This window comes from Pungitius pungitius, chromosome 6 (genome assembly GCF_949316345.1).
Source record: "Pungitius pungitius chromosome 6, fPunPun2.1, whole genome shotgun sequence".
NCBI classification, from domain to species: domain Eukaryota; kingdom Metazoa; phylum Chordata; class Actinopteri; order Perciformes; family Gasterosteidae; genus Pungitius; species Pungitius pungitius.
The window spans coordinates 12,206,336-12,225,826 of NC_084905.1; the positions used below are offsets into that span (position 1 = coordinate 12,206,336).

A 19,491-nucleotide genomic window follows, 5' to 3' on the forward strand; every position below is an offset into this window, starting at 1 on the left:
ATGTCTCTTTGGCTGGCTTGCCAACAAGGCTGTCATGTGACTGCACTTTCCAATCCCTCTCCCAGTATGGTAACCTTCCAGTGCTAAAATTAGAGGGCCCTCTGGCGACACTTTTTAGAACGTGACTATCCTGGATCCATCCTTCAAATGATTCAGCCTGTCAAAAAATCTAAATAGGAAGTTGCTGGGCTTTTCTTACTTTTTCCAACAACAAAATATTGCTCTGGGGAAAATAACTGTATTATTTTGCTGTTTCTTATCTGAATGCACTATATGTTTGTAGTTTAGTTCTGCTAGATCTACAAAAATGTTTGTCAAAGCTCTATAGGAATTACACATATTGCACATTGTGCATCTCTGCAGTTTTAATAAAGCTATGCCATGGTATCCATGACAAATAATAGAGCTAACAGATTCAAATCCAAGGAGAGAACAGTAAAATACCTTCAAATATATTGGTGCAATCATTGTGCCACATCATCACCGGTACAGAGTGAAGCTATCGGGGTTGTGGGGGGAATATAAATCATGAACCCACTTTAACTTTAGCAGCGATGGCGTAGTGACCTTCCGTCTAGGTCACGAGAAGCTCAGGGTTCACCCTGCTGTGGATTGTTGTCTAGACGGAGGACAGGCTGCACGTCAGTGATTTTATTAAGTTTTGCCCGGTCCCTCCTCTGTGCCACTGTGACGTAGCACCCAGCGTGTCCCGCCGCCGGGGTGAAGAAGGGCGGTGCTGCCTCCGCCGCGCACTATATCGCAGAGACACTCGAAGCGTTTCGCTCTCTCTCTGCCCGGAGTTTCGTCGAGCTCGTCCGCCTTCCGAAAGTGAAAATCAAGCCATGGCAGGATATTTGAAAGTCCTCAGCTCCCTTTCGAGGTCCGCCGCTGCCTTTTCCAGGAACCCCGCGGTGCTCGCGCCGGCTTCAAATTGCCAGACCTTGCAACAAAGAAACTGTGAGTGGAGCGAGAGGGAGATAACCGAGGCGATACCCGGCGTCTTTGTCCCAATGCCGCGATTGTGTTGTAATCAACGTGGTGTATTTTAATTTAGCTTAGATGACGTTGACCAATGTAACTGTGACGACAACATCCGTCGGCCGTTAATTTCGAGACCGGGAGGCTACGCGGCTAACGTTAGCTAGGGTGCTTCGGCCGGTAGTAAGTTAGTACTAACGGGGTCCTTAGCCGAGGATGCTCAAAACGCGTCCCGGTGTCTTTGTGCGTTATTAACCGGTGGTGGTTTTCGCCACCCGGAGGTCGTAAACGTCGAGAGAGAGATAAGCGGCCGAGAAAGATACGCAAGGAGCCCGGGGATAGGGGTCTTTGTCTCCCACCCGCTAAGTTTAAGGAACGGTTGTTGACCGTTTGGAATAAATGTTATAAACATAAATGAATGAACCAGTCGAAAAAGACTGTGTCCGCTCATAAAACGAACACAACCGGTCGAAAAAGGCATCTCTAAAATACAAAAAATAGAGAATTGCGTTGCGAAAACAGGCAGTGGATGAATGAAAGGAATGTTCCGTTTTTTGCTGTGCGGACATTTTATTTTTCGTATCAGGGGGGCATCATACGGTCGTTGTCACTATAAATCGGGTTAAGCCAGTTGTCCCAACCACAACTGCTGATCTGCTCTTCAGCCATCATGACATTTGCGTGACACTTGGTTGGACAACTTTCGACAAGGTCATTCGCTGCATACGAGACTCCGCCACGGAGAGCAATGGCTGCTCCGAGTGTCCTACATACTGCTTGTGTTCCCTGTAGCGGAGAAATGCACCGTTTACCCCATCGGGTCCTTTCATTATGGCAGTAAAACACCCTTTACGGCTTGTTACCTTTATGTCTTTTCTACTCGTTGTCAAATGTGTGTTGTTATCTCTACCCACACCAGGAGTGAACCACAAACCGTTGTAGTTTCTTTTTTTTTGGGGGGGGGGGGTCTGGGGTTTGGAAGCAGGACTGCAGATGAAACACGTGGGCTCTGCACCCACATCTCAGACATCGAGGTTACTTTGTTTTAGATCAATAGTATTTCCAATAGTGGAACCCAAACTGTGACCACCAGCGAAGTGTTTGCTAAGCAGGGTCAGATGAAGGGCGGTTCGCCCTGCAGTGTGATTGAATCAAGTGGTCATCTGAGCTTTGGAGTTTACTATCAGTGGTGATTGATAGCCGCTCACAGGATAAAACAAACAGCGTGCCGCCTCTACACTTCAACCCCTTAACTTCTACAGAGGCATACAATAGGGGTAAAATCTTGCATGCGTGGCAGTATTTTTTTTAATTGTCCGTAGTATTTGACATATAAATCAGTGTGCCAGAAGTAATTTTTTAGGAATGACAGTTTTTTCCCTCTTTGTATTGCAGTCAGTAGTTGTCTTTGCCGACAGCTGTTTACTGTTATTACTTGCCCTCTACATTTTACAGTGCCTATAAATATAGACAAGGTGCTGCTTCTGGACGGCTGTTGATTTTATCCAGAGAAGTTGTAATGCGCCAGTTAGTTAGTAGTAAGATTCATAAACCTTTTTACCCTGCATATGCACTTCCTCCGGTTTAGTCTGTCCGGTTTAAGAGTTAATTCATTGACCTTCTTACACACGTCTGGTTTGCAGCTTGGTTTTACCTGCTTAATGTTTTTTCTTGGAATGGGATTAAAATGAAGGTATTTAAGGCTCGCCTCCTTCTGTTAAATCGTATCTAGAGAAGCCACAAAGACTTAAGGTTATTGCTGTCCACCTCGCGAGGTACTGTTTTGCACAATTTTGTTTATATATTTGGCAAAAGATATTGAGCACATAGTTAAGCTCTCATCGTCCAAACTCCGGGTTGAGTTTTCACATTAGTTGTAAACACTTACTGACTGTTACAGGCTATTTATAACTGCTTAACACTTAAATTTGGCACTAAAAGGCTTGGCCAGATTGTCAGTCTTGTTTAATTAGGCTTTCATTTGATATTTTCTGGTTCAAAATCAATTTTTACGCTGTATTTAGGACTTTTTTAAACCGCCGGTGCAGTCAAATCATCATTCAATACTTTGATAATGTGAATATCACACTCAAATTTATTTATATGGTTTTGGTGTCAGTTTTGGGATTCAGATAGGGAATCTGTAGCAGTATTAAAACATTCGGAATGGCTTCCAAAATGTAGACTGTAAATTGTTTTTGACTTTTAAAGGCTGTGTTAGCATTTGTCGAGTACTTTCTTTTTCAGAAAGAAAAATAGGGCTAGGCTTTTTTAGTTAACTGAATTATCATTTTGCTTTAAGCGAGTAGCCGGATATGAGATAGATCATTTGTGCATTCACAAAATATGTAGACAATGAGATTTTTGATAAATAGATAAATTTGATGATCAATAATGACACTGTAATGTCTATAGAAAAATTACATCACTAATCCAAAACATGGGAAAACACCATATAAAGCCCAAAATCTCAGACAAAATGTGATCTGATTTTCATAAAATATCGATATTCCACCCGGCCAGCTCTTATCTGCATGGTGAATTAAGTTTTACCATTTGATGGTCAGTGGTATTTTTCAGCCATCAACTGGCCTGTGGAGAGGGAACAAAATAAAGCAGGCTTATCTCATGCACATGGGAATGATGTGGCAGGCAGGCCCACACAAATGTATTCATCCCACCCTCAGCTCCTAGCTTGTAATGCAAACACAAGTTACGTAACCTACTCAGCTGCCTCCTGCAATCCCCCCCCCCCCCCCCCCTGCAATCCCCTCCCCCCCTGCACTGTGATAGCTGAGCTCTGCTATAGGAGATTTTTGTTGGAAGAGTCAAAAATGATGCCACTGCATAAGGATAGCTGCAGCCATGAAAAGCAGATGGAGAATGACAAAGTATAATTTGAAATGAAAGAAATTGAGTGCCACTACTCTACTCATGAGGTGTTGATATTTCCTGATCACAACTACGTATTTTTTTTTAGGCCCAACCTATTTCCTGAAAGTCACATGGGTTCACGAGTGATATCGGTTTACAAAAGCAAAGTACTTTTCATGTGTAATACCTGGTGGTGGTGAATACAGATGCAGGTAATGATTATTTAAACTATTGCTCAATCACTGTCTTGGTTCGGTAGTTGGCTCTCGATCGACTTATCAACAAACCGTCTGACCTTTAATGTTCTCCATGGATGAAACTCATTGTCAAAAAATGCAACAGAACCGGTAACACGGAAGAAATGCATTCATTTCAATCTGCTTGCGTCGTGCTTTTGAGAAACTGTAATCGTAATTACAGCGGTTAGAAATGAGGTTATTTTCAGCGCTTCATGGTCACTGTGTACTGTAGTCCGTGGGGCTCATGTGTCCCGTTGGTAACATGGGGGGTTTGGGCAGAGGCTGTTTTGACAGGTGTTGCCATGGCTTTATAATCCTAACTCTGTCAAAGATCCCCTCAAATCCAGGTAGACGTTTGATATCTTACTAAGTTTAATATGAGGAAATGTTGGTTATGGAACTCGTCCACCAGGCTTCTTACGTTTACTTGCATTATTCGGGAAAGGCTTTGGTTCGCGTTGGGGGGGATCATTAACTGGGCTGGAAAAATCCAAGTCACTTGATCCTCTGCACCTCCCCCTGAACTTTTCTATTCACTCAAATGTTCCTGCTGGCAGGACTCTCACACTGAGCCGCCTGAAAGTGGATATGATTAGAGATACTAATATACGTTTTAACAAACTGGAACCCAAGTGAAGAGACCCCTCTCTCAAAAGACACTGTTGGTGTGAAAATGAAATGAAGTTAAACATGAAGTAGGTTTTGAGAGTAATGCAAACAACAATTTGTTACTACTTTGATATTGTTTACCTAATCAGTACTTTTTTTAAAAGTCCAAGCATTATAATATAATCATTCTGCTATAAAAGCAAAGCCTCACATTTGAGATTTAGAAGCAAATGTTTTCTGTAGTTTTCATGGCCAGATACTGATACCTGGGCTCTGGATCTTGGCCTTATTCCTGGGGCGCAGATTTGATTTCTCTGTACTCTGCAGATTTTTATTTTTTCAGTCTAGTGATCCTTTGTTAGTTGTTAAGCAGTCTTGGACCCTTAGGTAGATAAACCTTGTTGTCTAAATACAAATCTTGACTTTTTTGTACCCATGTCTGATTGACAGATGCCGACAAACGCATCAAGGTGGCCCAGCCGGTGGTGGAGATGGACGGAGATGAGATGACCAGGATCATCTGGGAGTTCATCAAAGAGAAGGTGACTAGGTGGCGTCCAGAGGGAAAAGGGCAAAGACAGTAACAGTGGTGTGAGCCTCATATGACTGTATGTGATGATGATATAATGATTATAATGAAGACTGACACATGGATGTTAAGGGAGATTTATTGATGTATGGGGGCGGGGGGGCTTCGCTGAGGTTTCATTCAGTCACTGGCTGCCTGCCTCCAGTGAGAGCAGATGGTCCGTTGGCTCAGGAAGGAAACGTTATGAAGCATACGCCGGATTCAATTCATAAATCTGATGATGTCATCCAAATAACTTTTACAATATATTGTTCAAATATCTGGCTCATTTGGGGATTTGTTCTTAGAAAACTGGACTGAATATAAAGTTTTCTAACCTGAAGTGTACATGTTTTGGTATCTTTCAGCTCATCCTGAACAATGTTGATGTTGAGCTGAAGTATTATGACCTGGGTCTGCCGTATCGTGACCAGACTGATGACCAGGTTACCATCGACTCTGCCCTGGCCACCTTGAAGTACAACGTGGCAGTTAAATGTGCCACCATCACACCCGACGAGGAAAGAGTGACAGGTCCGTAACAAGTATTTAATTGCTAATCACACGTTTTTAGTGTGATTAGCATCCGATTCTGGATCTCCGCCGTTTGAACCGCGCTTTTGCGAAGTTGAGCTTCAGAATGCTCACTCTCAAACAGATCGCGGCACAAATCATGTCCGAGGACTGGTTTGTCACGGTGGATCTCCAGGACGCTTACTTTCATATTCCCATCCTCCCTCGACACAGGAAGTTCCTGAGGTTCGCTTTTGGGCATGAAGCTTACCAATACAAGGTCCTTCCTTTTGGCCTAGCCCTCTCGCCCCGTACGTTCACAAAATGCGTGGATGCAGCTCTGGCGCCATTGCCTCTCCAGGGCATCCGTATTTTGAACTACTTGGATGACTGGTTGATTTTAGAGCCCTCCGAGCGCCTGGCGGCCCAACACCGTGATGTTGTGCTCGCTCATATCAACCGTCTGGGGCTGAGACTCAACACCAGGAAAAGCGTGCTGTCCCCAGCACGTAGGACCACTTTCCTGGGCGTAATTTGGGATTCGACCACGATGCGGGCACACCTGTCTCCCGCTCCGGTAGTTTTGATCCTCTCTGCTGTTCAGCAGGCTAGGCTAGGCCAGCCACTCACTGTGAAACAGTTTCAGAGACTGTTAGGTCTCCTCGCAGCGGCATCCAATGTGATCCCTCGCGGCCTGTTACACTTGAGACCGTTGCAGTGGTGGCTTAAGACCAAGGGATTCTCCCCAAGGGGGAACCAGCGCCGCCTGATCAAGGTCATTCGGCGCTGCCTGAGGGCCCTGGTCTTATGGAGGCACCTGGGGTTTCTAGCCCAAGGGCCCGTTTTAGGGGCCATCTGTCGCCGGGTCATCCTCACGACAGACGCTTCCCTCACGGGCTGGGGTGCGATCATGAGTGGTCACTCAGCCTCGGGGCTGTGGCAGCATCATATCCGGTCCTGGCACTTAAACCAGCTGGAGATGCTGGCAGTGTTTATATCAACCATCAGGGAGGTCTGCGTTCTCGGCCGCTGAACAAGCTAGCCCGCCAGATCCTCCTGTGGTCCGCGGGGAAACTCCGCTCGTTAAGAGCGGCTTTTATCCCGGGCATCTTGAACCAAGGGGCAGACACCCTGTCGAGGCAGGGGCCGAGGCCCGGGGACTGGAGACTCCACCCAGAGGCGGTGGAGTTCCTTTGGGGTCACTTCGGCCGCGCCGATCTGGACCTATTTGCCTCCGCAGAGACAACTCATTGTCCTCGGTGGTTCTCCCTCACGCACCCCGCCCCTCTCGGCTTGGATGCTTTGGGACAGGCATGGCCAAAAAGCATGCGCTTGTACGCTTTCCCCCCGGTTGCTCTGCTCCCAGGGGTTCTGGATAGGGTCCGTCAGGACGAAGTCAGCCTACTGTTAGTAGCTCCGTTCTGGCTGGCCCGAGTATGGTTTGCGGACCTAATATCGCTTCTCGCAGGCCCCCCGGTGGAGATCCCCATCAGGTCGGACCTGCTGTCCCAGGCGTCGGGGTCCATAGTTCACCCCCGCCCGGAGCTTTGGAAGCTATGGGCGTGGCCCTTGAGGGGGCCCGCCCTTTACGACCTCAGTCTCTCGACTGAGGTCGTAGAGACCACCTCCTACTCCAGAGCCCCGCCACTAGGAGGGCGTATGCCGGTAGATGGTGCCACCTGCTGTAGAACAACTGCGGACCCAGTTAACTGCCCGGTGGGTTCAGTACTGGAGGTCCTGCTATGTTTCCACAGGTCCTCCCGTCTGCCTTTGGGGCATCTCTCTTCCTTTGTGGCACCCTGTCCTCCGTTCCTGACGTCGGACCAGGCGTATAACAGAGCCGCAGCAAGTGAATGGTTATAAAGGCCATGACACTTGCTTATGAATCGGCCGGTCAGCCCGCATCTTGGCTGTCCGGACCCATTCTACTTGGGGTATGGCGGCTGCAGAAGCCCTCCTGTCGGGGACCTTACCCTCGCCTCGAGCACAGGTGCTCTCGTCGAGTGTGCGTTTTTGAAAACTTCACACCACGGTCACCTGCTCGTATGGTGAGTGGGTATAAATGTTCCCATAGCGTCTTTACGCAGCTCGAGTTCCCTGATAGGGAACGTCTCTCGGTTACGTATGTAACCTTCGTTCCCTGAAAGGAACGAGACGCTGCGTAAAGCGCTCTGCCATACTCCCGGCCTGCCCGTGGCACTCGATTCGGCCTTTCAGAGATGAATGGTCCTGCCCTTCGGGTCCCTTTGTAGCGCCCTGGTCCGGCGTCCCAGCTCGCCATTGGTTGAATTTCACACGTGCTTCATGACGCGGTCACGCAGGGGCGTTCCCATAGCGTCTTTACGCAGCGTCTCGTTCCCTTCAGGGAACGAAGGTTACATACGTAACCGAGAGACGTTTTAAAAAAGCCCTTTTTACTCTCCGTATACCCAAATTCTCTTTAATTTCATGGTATTTACAGTTGATGAACAACAAGAAATTGTACAGAGATGCCAAAGTTATGTGGAAAGTGTCATAATTTGATCATATCTCTTCAGAGTTCAGCCTGAAGAAGATGTGGAAGAGCCCCAACGGTACCATCAGAAACATCCTGGGCGGCACCGTGTTCCGTGAGCCAATCATCTGCAATAACATTCCCAAGCTTGTCTCAGGCTGGACGCAGCCCATCACCATCGGCAGACACGCCTTCGGTGATCAAGTGAGTCGATTTAGAAATCCCACATAAACTTTCAAATGTGTGAAAATTGATCAGCTTTAATGACCCGCCCTCAACACGTCCACTATTCAAATATGCATCATCAATGCAAAGCGCCTCAAAAATGTTTATGAAAAGAAATAAATTTTTCGGGCACAGAAATGAGGGCACTAGTGCGGATGGTTATCGCACTCAATGCCCTCAACTAAAATCATACATTATTTATAAAACAGTATTGGAAGAAGTTACCAAAACTATTGACACTATATTCTGCAATTCTAATTTGCAATATATGTTATCATCTTACAGGCCCAATGCAGGTTCAGAATCAATATTAATGCATACAATATGTGTAATCGATACATTGATTGATACTTAATGTTACTTAAATGTATTGTGGTTGCTTTACAGTACAGAGCAACAGACTTTGTTGTTGACCGGCCCGGAAAATTCAAGATGATCTTCTCACCTACTGATGGGAGCGCAACCAGGGAGTGGGAGGTCTATGACTTCCCTGCTGGTGGCTGTGGGATGGGCATGTACAATACCGACGAGGTAAGGGTGTGATTAAAAGATGCCTTATTGACTAATTAATTATAATCGGATGGTTACCCTCTCTAACTAACCAACCCAGTGGGTCCCAAGCAATCTATTCCCAGGTCAATCCTAAAATAACAGGACAAGTACAGATTTCCTTCAACTGGACGGAACCTGGGCTTATTTTACCAGATGTTACACAAACAGCAGTTAATAATAAGAATAATTATGGCAGCGAGTATGCAAGACAAAAAACATGTTCCCATGTTCACCATAATAAGGAGCCGGCTAAAGGTGCAGCTTATTGATGTGTCTGTAATGGCTTTTTTTAACAACAAAGGAGATTTACGGCGCAGAAATATCAGGCTTCTCCTTCACTGATGCTTGTTGATGGCATCAGTGTGGTTTTTGGTCTTTTCAATGGGATTTGTTGAAAGTTAAGAATAACTAGGATCTTTTTCTCATTTTAACACAATTTTTCTATCTGTGTTTCACAAATATCACAACGGAAAATCAAAAGACTCTCTCTGGATAAAAGATAACAAATGGTCCTGCATATTTTTGTCAGGTTGAGACATTGTGGGTAAAAGCTTCAGTAAATGTATGTTCTTCTATACATAATTGAATCACTCAACGGTATACAAAATATTATAAACTTGCTTAATTCTTGCCAGCAGTCCCACCCTCTACCTATTAAGGAGTTACGTTAGAAAACTGCTGCTACATTCTACCCCAGGCCTATTCATTGTTTATTTTTTGAATTGACACAGAAGTAATTTCTGTGGACTGACCTCTTTTCAACCTGCTTCGCTACAGTTTTGTTTGCTGACAACAGAAGGCGTCTGTTTGCTTTAACAACATCGGAGGTCGTAGTAGATGACTTTCGACTTGTCAAAGGGAAGGTTGTTAGCCCCTGTACTACTGATAAAATGCTACAGCAGTGGTGAACTGTTTGTATTCCCCCCCCCCCCCCCCTCAACAGTCTATCACAGGCTTTGCCCACAGCTGCTTCCAGTACGCTATCGGCAAGAAGTGGCCCCTGTACATGAGCACAAAGAACACCATTCTTAAAGCCTATGATGGCAGATTTAAAGACATCTTTCAGGATATCTTTGAGAAGTGAGTATCTTCTGTCTTTCTATTAATTACCTTTTGTGGCATCATAGCAAGAAGTAGCTTCAGTTGAATAACGTTGTTTCTACTTCCTACAGGCACTACAAGCCCGAGTTTGACAAGCTGAAGATATGGTATGAGCACAGGCTTATCGATGACATGGTTGCCCAAGTGCTCAAGTCTTCCGGAGCCTTTGTGTGGGCTTGCAAGAACTACGATGGAGATGTTCAGTCCGACATCCTCGCACAAGGTTAGACACCTGGACACCAAAACTAACTCCTGCTTCTTCGAAAAATGTTGTTCTTGCAAATGTAATGAACCGTAGAGCTGCTTTAAGGGAGGATTTGTGTTTCCTGCTTTTAGGTTTTGGCTCTCTGGGATTGATGACTTCCGTTCTTGTGTGCCCCGACGGCAAGACTATCGAGGCTGAAGCCGCCCACGGCACCGTGACCAGGCACTATCGCGAGCACCAGAAGGTGACTAAACGTCTTATGGCTCGAAAATCATTTACACTGAGCAAGGAAATAGAAAATGTGTGAAGCCAAACTGTGGTCCACTCAAAACAATTTGTAATCTGTGGGGTTATACTGCCATCATGTGGGGCAAAATGAGAATGACAGGTGCCTAAATAAAGTACGCTTCACAATCATGTTTATTAAAAAAAACATTCCACATCTGGGAAGAATTTAAAAACAATAAAATTATCTTCAATTCTGCTTTCAGGGAAGGCCGACCAGCACCAACCCCATTGCCAGTATTTTTGCCTGGACGAGGGGCCTGGAGCATCGTGGCAAACTTGACGGCAACCCAGACCTTATCAAGTAAGATCTGTTGTTTTTGTAGGAAATGTAGAAAACGTATGAAGCATGCATTATCCTAAATACCTTTGTTAATCTGCAGGTTCTCCCAGACTCTGGAGAGGGTTTGTGTCGAGACGGTCGAGAGTGGTACGATGACCAAGGACCTTGCAGGCTGCATCCATGGCCTGACCAAGTAAGTGAATTTCTGTGCTAATACTTGAAGGTAATGGGCAGAGATGGATCAACAGCTACGTTAAATGGACTTGTTATAGATGTACCTACTTGTTGCTGTTAGTAGTAGTTTTACTGGATATGTCCCTCAGGGATCTTTGACCCCATGAAATGTCAGGCAGCACATTGATAACAGCAAACACTTTCTGTAATAGTTGTCAGTGTCATCATGATTCCAATATGTATGTCTGAACTCTAACAAACCTTCAAAGGTACTACATGGTTACATAAAGGTATAAGAAAGGGTTCAGCCCCAAAAGGGCAACTTAAGTGTTTTTATCTCAGGGATTTCAGCCATACAACGTGTGATAAAAGCAATTTCTATTCATGATTCATGACATCAGCCATTTAAGTACTTTTTTATAGATAAAAACACACAAGATACTATTCAATCACACAAAATTAAGTTGCATCCCTAATTTATTTTCTAAAAGGGATGTATCCCTTTAGCACTTTGTTTTGCAACATTAAATTTAGTTTGAGGTACAGAGGACTTTCATTTTTTTATTTAACTGTTACTTATTGGTGGACTTTTCCTATCAAACACGTTTAGCCATGAGGAATTGGCACTCGCACATCTGCCCATTATTGCTGGTTATTCTTTTCACTAAAGAAACAATTCTCAGGAAACTAAATACAAGCTTAAATAGACAGGGACGTACTACCGAGTCATACTTTCTTAAAAGCTGCTCATATCATGCATCTCGCCTACTCCAATTTAGGGGATAATAATGCCCTGGGTCTGGAAAATGATGATGCTGGCATCTACTGCCTTAATGATAAAGATAAGAAAGGGAACTGAATGTATTGCTGCAGTTTTCTCTTCTTCCCTAAAGTATGGTACTGAATGTTCTGATCTGTCTCGTCTTCTCAGTGTCAAGCTGAACGAGCACTACGTCAATACCACAGACTTCCTTGACGCCATCAAGACAAATCTGGATAAAGCCCTCGGCAAGTAAACGACTTGAAGAATATAGTTTAGCCAGGAGATGGAAATGTCACTCATCTGTTTTTGTACCTCATTTTTAACTTAAAAGGTCAATAAATCCACTTGCATTTTGTCTGAAGGAAGAACAAAGTACTGTAATAGGATTATTATGTAGTTTTTCAATTAGATTATTAATAAATAGTTGAGAGCTGTGCTTCCACCTTATGTCTTTCCGACTATCCTTGCAAGGTTTTATTTTTGTAATGTGAAGTACTGTAATAATGAGTCAATACTATGTTATGTCTTGAGCAGGACTGAAACATATTTGCCAATAAATCTTGTTTGTCCGACTATTTGTAGTTTTTGGTTAAACAAATGTCAGCCATTTTAAAGGTAAATAAATTTATTATGTTACAGTCTGGTACACAACAATTGTACGTACATTTCTATCCACATTATCTCCACACTAATGTCTAATACAGAAATCCATTTAAGCTGAAAATCTTCCCCTTTTTTAATCATCATCTTAAACCGTGATCGAATAAACACAAAAGTTGAAAAACTCACAAAATTGAGCGTTTTTATTTTAAATGCGCTATACCAACATCGCAAATGGATACCTTGTTTCGCAGGTTACAACTTTGAAAAGCTAAGCACTGGGAAACTGAATACATTGAGCATTTCCAAAATCATTTTCCACAAGGTCCGCGGCCCTGTCACATGTTGGGAGGTTGTCGTTCATCACTTGAGACCAGTGTACAGCTTGATGGATGGCACGCTCTTGCAGACACACTGGGGCACTTAATACTTGTGTCTTGAGGTTTTTTTGGGACACTTCTTGGTGAGATTCATCCTTTTTTTTTTAAACAGCACTACAATATGAATGCGCTGTTTGGATTGCCTTTGAAAAATGCTGTCTTTGTCTGGTGAAGGCCGGACGGAGGGAAACGAAGCTCTGCCACAGTCTGTTCTCTGCGGTAATCTTGAGAGGACATCTACAGATGGGTGGGAGGGGAACCTGAATGTAATTTCATGAGGTCTGCGATTGGGGCCCCAAGAATCTAATGTCCCAGCTCAACACAACAGCAAGGAAAAGAGACTACCAGTCCGCGTAGCTGCAAGATATGATCCAATTCTTTGGTAAAAGGGTACTACCATTAAAAGGGGTGTTTTGGATTGGCGTCTTAAAACATTCCACAGAAACAATTACATTCATAGACTAGAGATCAATACAGGGCGATGCTCGTTAATGAAATACCCCAAAAGTAGACTCAGTGATACATTCTGTACAACAATATACAATTAAACACAGATTGCTTAATCCAATCCAATGGAATGTAACTCATCTCTTGCTGACCTCAAATTGATTTCATCACAGTAAAAATCAAAGGGAGTCATTGACCTCTGCAACTTGATAAGCTTTGGCATGTGAAATGACGTCTTCGGGGCTTCAACCCTTAACATTAGCTTATCCCAGCAGTAAGTGCATTTCACCATCATGTCGTACAATACGTGCTTTTCAAATTGGGCTCAGATTATATTCCTGTTTTATTCAGCAAATTACCACATTTATTTATTTATGTGGATATGTTTATTTATTCTAGTTTTAGACGGTCCACTTCTCAAATCTAATATATTTAGTAGATTTGCTGTGTCGTAAGAGATGAAAAATACGTAATAAGGTAAAAAGTATATATTTCCAAGTTTCGTAGCATTATGAGTGAATCCAGTGCATATGAATGTGCAGTTTGCTGGGTTTCTTCACAGACTTAAAGAACAACCCAAGCACTATGCTTTTTAAAGCAAAGATTTAAAAAAAAAACAATCCTGTTTTCATTGGTTTACACTTATATTCAATCTGGGATCATTTCAATAATTCATGCAGTACTAAAGCGCCCTGGGCCCTTCCCATAGGTGCTGTAATACTCCATTTGAGATAGTTTAGCAATGTCTGGTGTGTTGTTGTTGTTAGCTCGGTTTTCTCGCTCGCTGAATTCAAAGCTCTCCTCTTCGTAGTCCTCCTGGCCTTCTGCGTCTTTGGGGGGTTCTGACGAAGAAAAACAAATACATAAAAATCATTCCCCTCTGTCCTCCAACAACTCGCTCATACAGAGTTCTCCCTCCCATGCCTCCGTATCAGCCTCTACTGATAGAGACAAGCATGTCTAATCCAGGCACTGCTATATTTACTAATCACACAGGGAGGGACTGACGGAGAAACATCAAAACACTCGGTCACTCGATTACAGTACATGCTGAGTCAAAGTGCATTAGGGGCAGGCTGAGTGACAATAATGCCACATGAAGCCCACCGAGAAGTCGTGTCAGGAAACTTGCCACACACCCAACCCGTCTACTTCACAGCAGAGAGTGTAAATCATTGACGATTGGCGGAGGCACCCACCGTGTCCGTCTATTGAGGTGTCCATGATGCCGTGTTTGACCTTCATGTGTCGGCTGAGGTTGCCCTTCAGGTTGAACTTGCTGGTGCAGTACGGGCACTTGAAGGGCTTGCTGCCAGCGTGGAGGTGCATGTGGCCGAGGAGGTTATACATTCTGTTAAACGACTTCCCGCACACCTGGGAGACAAAAATATAAACAGCGACTGTCAGCAGCCCTTTGCGGCTCAAGTACAAGTTCCTCGCAGTACAACTCCGCCCGCTTCCCTCACCTTGCATTTGAAAGGCTTGACGGGCAGATGGACGATCATGTGCGTTTTGAGCGTCTGCTTCTGCACAAACGTCTTGAAACAGACGTGGCACTGAAACGGCCTCACACTGGCATGGATCAACATGTGTCTCTTCAGGTTGGCAGACAGCGTGAACTCTCTGGCACACACGTCACACTTGAATTCTTTCATACCCTGTAGAAACAAGAGGCGTTAATTCATTTGGCTTAATGTGTAATTTAGAGGAACATAAATAATGAGTTGAGAAAACAAATAAGGGGCATTTCTGCATTCTGGCTTTCGATCCAGCACTTTGAGATTACATTAGTCTGCCACTTAAGTGTTGAAAGAATGAGTGAAAAAGACAAACAATGGGGGGATTCAACATTTATTTGACTTTAATTTTAATATTTTACAAAAGCAAATGCCATCAAAGGGATTTTTTCTTCCTATAGAATATAACCGATTATATAATGAAACGGAGAGAAAGACCAGGGTGATTCATCGGACACAAAGGGAAGTAGCTCTGCGAATGACACACAACACAAAACACATGCAAGTGGGGGGTTGAGCCAGACAAAAAAACTCAAGGCTATGTTTACAAAGCAACTGGTTTTGGAGGAAAGACTGTGGCGCTCGTGTGGCATATATACCCTCCCGTTTTCCTCTGAGGATTCATTTGGGAGGAATCCGAAAGTGAAGCTAAAATATTTCCCTCAATCACTCATATGTTACTTCTTGACAATAGTATTTTAAATAATGAGCTGTGTTTCAGTACCTTAAGTGCGAGGGTGCGTGCTGCCCGTACCTTGTGGGTGAGCGCGTGTTGTCGGAGGTGGTGGATCTGGACGAACTCCATGCCGCACTCGGGGCAGACGTAAGGCCGCACGTTCTGATGCTTCATCAAGTGGTTTTGCAGCTGGCTGCGGTAGGCGAAGGACTTGTTGCACTCCGTGCACTGGTAAGTGGTCGGGCCCTGGTGGCTGGCCAGGTGGCGCTTCAGGTGCGCGTAGGTCGGGAACTCCAGGCCGCACTGCGTGCAGACATGGCACTGGCCGCTCTCGTGTTTGTTCTCGTGGGTCCTCAGCTCGCTGGGGTAGGCGAAGCCGCGGCCGCAGAAGCGGCAGCTGTACGGCTTGACGTCCGAGTGCTGCAGCATGTGCCTCTTCAGGTGGCTGGTCTGCGTGAAGGCCTTCTCACAGACCGTACACTTGTGAGGTCTGGTTCCCTGGTGGGTGAGCAGGTGAGTTTGGAGGTGGCTCGGCTGCTTGAAGAGCTTTCCGCAGTGTAGACACTCGTGGGGCTTAATTCCGTTGTGGCCCAGGATGTGAGTGACAAGGTTGTATTTGGACGTGTAGGACTTTTCACACATGCGGCACTTCCAGCGCTTCAGACCCTCCCCCACGTCGACGCAGTAGGACTCATCGATCTGTACGTTGATGTCCAGCCGGTCGATCTGCATTCGCCGGGCGAGACCCTCGGGGTCCGACCACAGCATGGCCTGGCCGTTCTCCTCGTACTCTCCTGGCAGGGCCATGTCGGTGGACTCGTAGGGTCCCTCGTTGGACTCGTAAAATCGGCTCTCCAGAGGACTGCCAGTGTCCCCGCCGGTCTTGAGGTTTAGTGCCTCCTCCAATTCTTCCTCTTCCACCACTACATGTTCCTCTTTCCTCTGTCCTACTTTGCCTGTGTTGTCTTCATCCTCCTCTCCTGGCTGTCCGTCTGCCGGCAGCCTGGGTGTCTCCCTCGTGCATGAGACACAGTCTCCGCAGGCTCGCTCCTCTTTCAGAGACCCCTGTTGGGAGACAGGATTCTCCGACTTGGGACTTTGCCTGCTGTTCACGTGAATGCAGGAGGAAGGGGTATCAGACTCGAGCCTTTCACCTTTAACCTGAGCCTGTGGACTCGCTGCTTTGCGTGCGTGACCCTCCGCGCTCCTCGGCCTCTTGGTCCTCCCACGGGGCCCTGGCCTTCTTCTCTCACTGCAGTGGGGCTGGGGCTCCGTCTCGCCAGAAGGCTCAGCCAGGTAGTCCCCATTGGCTCCTATTAACTGATCTGCGTACTCATACTCCATTGATTCAGGTGGAGGAGGCGCACACTCTCTGGGCTCCCCAGTGTAAAAGCCATTAGGAGCAATGGTGGCCCCAAAGATTTCATTCTGGGAGATGAGGCCCAGAACGGCGGCCTGAGCCAGAGATAGCACCACCACGGGTTCCGTCTGCGTGCCCACGTCCATGTGGCCCTCAGTCATCTTGGGGTAGGTCCGCACCAAACGGCTGCCCTCCTCCTCCTGCAAGAAATATTACCAAAAAATAAATGTTAAATAAATAAATAAACAAAGCCAGCGTTACACAATGTTTCCTCACACAACCCTGATTTCCCCATTGTAGCTTCACAATATTGGTAACCTTACGTAAAAACCAGAACCAGAATATTGAAATGATATGATTTCGCTTTGAAGAATCTACGCTGCAACAGGATGAAGCACAATCTTCCTCTCCTAGAAATCCAATGCAGTATTAAGACAATGTCTTTCAGGGTTTAACCGTGAAGGCCACATTCGTACTGTTCCTTGTTCCTTCGCTCTGTAACCACATAACATTCGATTGAGGAGATGTGGCCGATCTGAGTTAGCACCCCTTTCCTTCCTTGACGGGCTTTGGAATAATAAAGAACACAAGGGATGCAGGTCCAGCCAGGAAGTTGACTTCCGAGGACTGTCCACAGCACTTCCTGTGGGGTCCCGGGGCAGCCAGGCCGACCAGAGTCAGCTCATCTCTGGTGCTCTCCGTCCTATTCATGGAGGGAAGGGCAGCTCCACACTTGCCTTACAGCTAACTTCATGAAGCCTGCCACACTGGGCTTCCTTAACAAGATGATATACGCCAGCAGGCAGTCTCATATCCATAACAGACATTCGGTAGAGCTTCACGTTCATTCTGTATTCCAGACTCACGTACGACTCGCCAGCAGAACTGTACGGTTTCGCAAGTGTTTCAGAGCCACACGTGTTTATCCTGACGCCTGTAAAAGCGTTACATACATTGTTGTGCAAACAAACTGGCTATCCTTGGTCAAGAAGACGCAAATGGTTTGAGGTTATTTCTCAGCATGAATCGGAGTGGTGGCAAAGCGTATAGAGAGAAGCTCCCTGACCCCGACTTTCACTCTGTGCATTATGCACCACTAAGAGCTGCTTCTTTTCTTGATACAATACTGAGAGAATAGAAAAGACTGGATAGAGAAAGAAAAAGGAGATAGAGCAAGAATAAAGGTGTGTGTGCGTGTGTGCGTGTGCGTGTTGGGAGAGGGGAGTAGACCTGGATGCCCTGATAACCACGTCATTTATAATTACTGCTTTTAAAGTAGTCAGACAGAGACAGGCTGTGTGTTTGTGAGAACGAAAAGGAAAGAGACTGGATGTGTATTTGAAAGCATGTGTGTGTGTGTGTGTGTGTGTGTGTGTGTGTGTGTGTGTGTGTGTGTGTGTGTGTGTGTGTGTGTGAGAGAATAAAGAGAAGGAGGGAGGTATGGAGAGAAGGAGAAAGAGCTGTGGGCGGGGGAGGAGTGGAGGGAGGGAGACAGAGAGAGAAATGAGATGGAGGGGCTGAAAGATAAAGAAAGAGGGCAGGGGAGGGAAGGGGAAGGAGAGATTGAGTGAGCATGTGAGAGGAGGGAAGAGAGAAAGGAAAAATAGGGAGGGGGTGTGCGATGGGGGGCAGGGGGGGGTGGAGAGAGACAGAAAGACAGTGAGTGAGTGAGTGTGAGAGAGAGAGGGAGAGAGGGGAAGGAGGTGAGGGAGGGAAGGAGGGGGAGCTGGAGAAAGAAGAAAAAGCACAGCAAAATGAAAGGCTGACAAAATGAAAGAGAAAAAGACAAATGACAAGCATAAAGAGAAGGTAGACTAGTAATTGCCAGAGTACGTCCTTTCACATTTAAAGTTGTATCTGAGAGACACCTAAGGACAAACAATCAGAGCGGCAGCAGAGGAACACAACTCGTTCTCACTGCGGTACTCACGTGAATGTAAAAAGTAATCTCGCTTCCCCTCGCATATAAACAAGAGTGTAAATACCTCACTAACTAACCGCCAAACAAGTATCACCCCTCCTCCTTCCCTCCCTCCCTCCCTCCCTCCTAACCCTTAGAAGCAACACATCTTCCTCCATCTTTAGGTTACAAACTCACCACATTGGTCCTGGAGTGATGTTTGAGGTGTTTCAGGGATCTCATCCTTCAGGAGAAATGAGTGGAGTAAAAAAATCCACCTCCTATTTATATCTGTGGGAGAGTGGGGCGGTCCCACGGCTCATCCTCCTCCTACTGTTGCTGTTATCAGAACTGACTGTGCCTTGCCGCCCCCCCCCCCCCTCTCAGCCCTCCGCCCCACCACACACACACTCACACACTTAGACAGAGAGAGAGAGAGAGAGAGAGAGAGAGAGAGAGAGACAAACAGCATCACCCCATTTCTTTCTCTTCCTCCCACCCTCTCCTTCCCATCTCACTTCTCTTTCTTTCCTCTTTTTTCTTACACATACACATATACACACACACTCACACACGCACACACATATCTTATCTCCCTTTCTCACTACATACAATTCAGCATGACCCTTCAACACACATTTCTCTTGAAGGCACAACGAGACAGAAGCTCTATCTTTTCTTGATCACACTTAATACTTTGCATTTCCTTATTTTACGAGCGTGCCCTCAAATGCACAAACAGTTATAA

The 19,491-nt window shown here is 45.7% G+C and overlaps 2 protein-coding genes across 3 annotated transcripts; one reads left to right on the forward strand and one right to left on the reverse strand.

Annotated features, from left to right (window-relative positions):
- The first annotated feature begins 707 nt into the window (after positions 1-707).
- idh2 (isocitrate dehydrogenase (NADP(+)) 2) lies at positions 708-12,435 on the forward strand. Its single transcript, XM_037450779.2, has 11 exons — positions 708-957; positions 5,151-5,242; positions 5,637-5,802; positions 8,319-8,479; positions 8,888-9,031; positions 9,996-10,132; positions 10,225-10,376; positions 10,490-10,602; positions 10,850-10,947; positions 11,027-11,119; positions 12,032-12,435. The coding sequence occupies exons 1-11, from the start codon at positions 843-845 to the stop codon at positions 12,114-12,116; spliced, it is 1,356 nt and encodes a 451-aa protein (XP_037306676.2). The 5' UTR covers positions 708-842; the 3' UTR covers positions 12,117-12,435.
- Positions 12,436-12,688: 253 nt separating this feature from the next.
- znf710a (zinc finger protein 710a) lies at positions 12,689-19,078 on the reverse strand. 2 transcript variants are annotated; one of them, XM_037450773.2, is made up of 5 exons: positions 18,942-19,078; positions 15,562-17,043; positions 14,757-14,948; positions 14,490-14,664; positions 12,689-14,132 (listed from the first exon to the last, which is right to left on the reverse strand). In XM_037450773.2, the coding sequence occupies exons 1-5, from the start codon at positions 18,984-18,986 to the stop codon at positions 13,963-13,965; spliced, it is 2,064 nt and encodes a 687-aa protein (XP_037306670.1). In that variant the 5' UTR covers positions 18,987-19,078; the 3' UTR covers positions 12,689-13,962. The 2 variants fall into 2 exon arrangements, with proteins under 2 accessions (XP_037306670.1, XP_062419171.1); XM_062563187.1 differs by having other exon boundaries at positions 15,532-17,043.
- Positions 19,079-19,491: the final 413 nt, after the last annotated feature.

Coding starts and splice junctions, on each gene's coding strand:
- idh2 (XM_037450779.2), top strand. CDS start 843: ATGGCAGGATATTTGAAAGTCCTCAGCTCCCTTTCGAGGTCCGCCGCT. Junction 9,032..9,995: donor GCATGTACAATACCGACGAG/GTAAGGGTGTGA, acceptor CCCCCTCAACAG/TCTATCACAGGCTTTGCCCA. Junction 10,133..10,224: donor TTTCAGGATATCTTTGAGAA/GTGAGTATCTTC, acceptor TACTTCCTACAG/GCACTACAAGCCCGAGTTTG.
- znf710a (XM_062563187.1), bottom strand. CDS start 18,986: ATGAGATCCCTGAAACACCTCAAACATCACTCCAGGACCAATGTG. Junction 14,949..15,531: donor CACGCACCCTCGCACTTAAG/GTACTGAAACAC, acceptor TTGTTTCTACAG/GGTATGAAAGAATTCAAGTG. Junction 14,665..14,756: donor TCAAGCCTTTCAAATGCAAG/GTGAGGGAAGCG, acceptor TTTGTCTCCCAG/GTGTGCGGGAAGTCGTTTAA.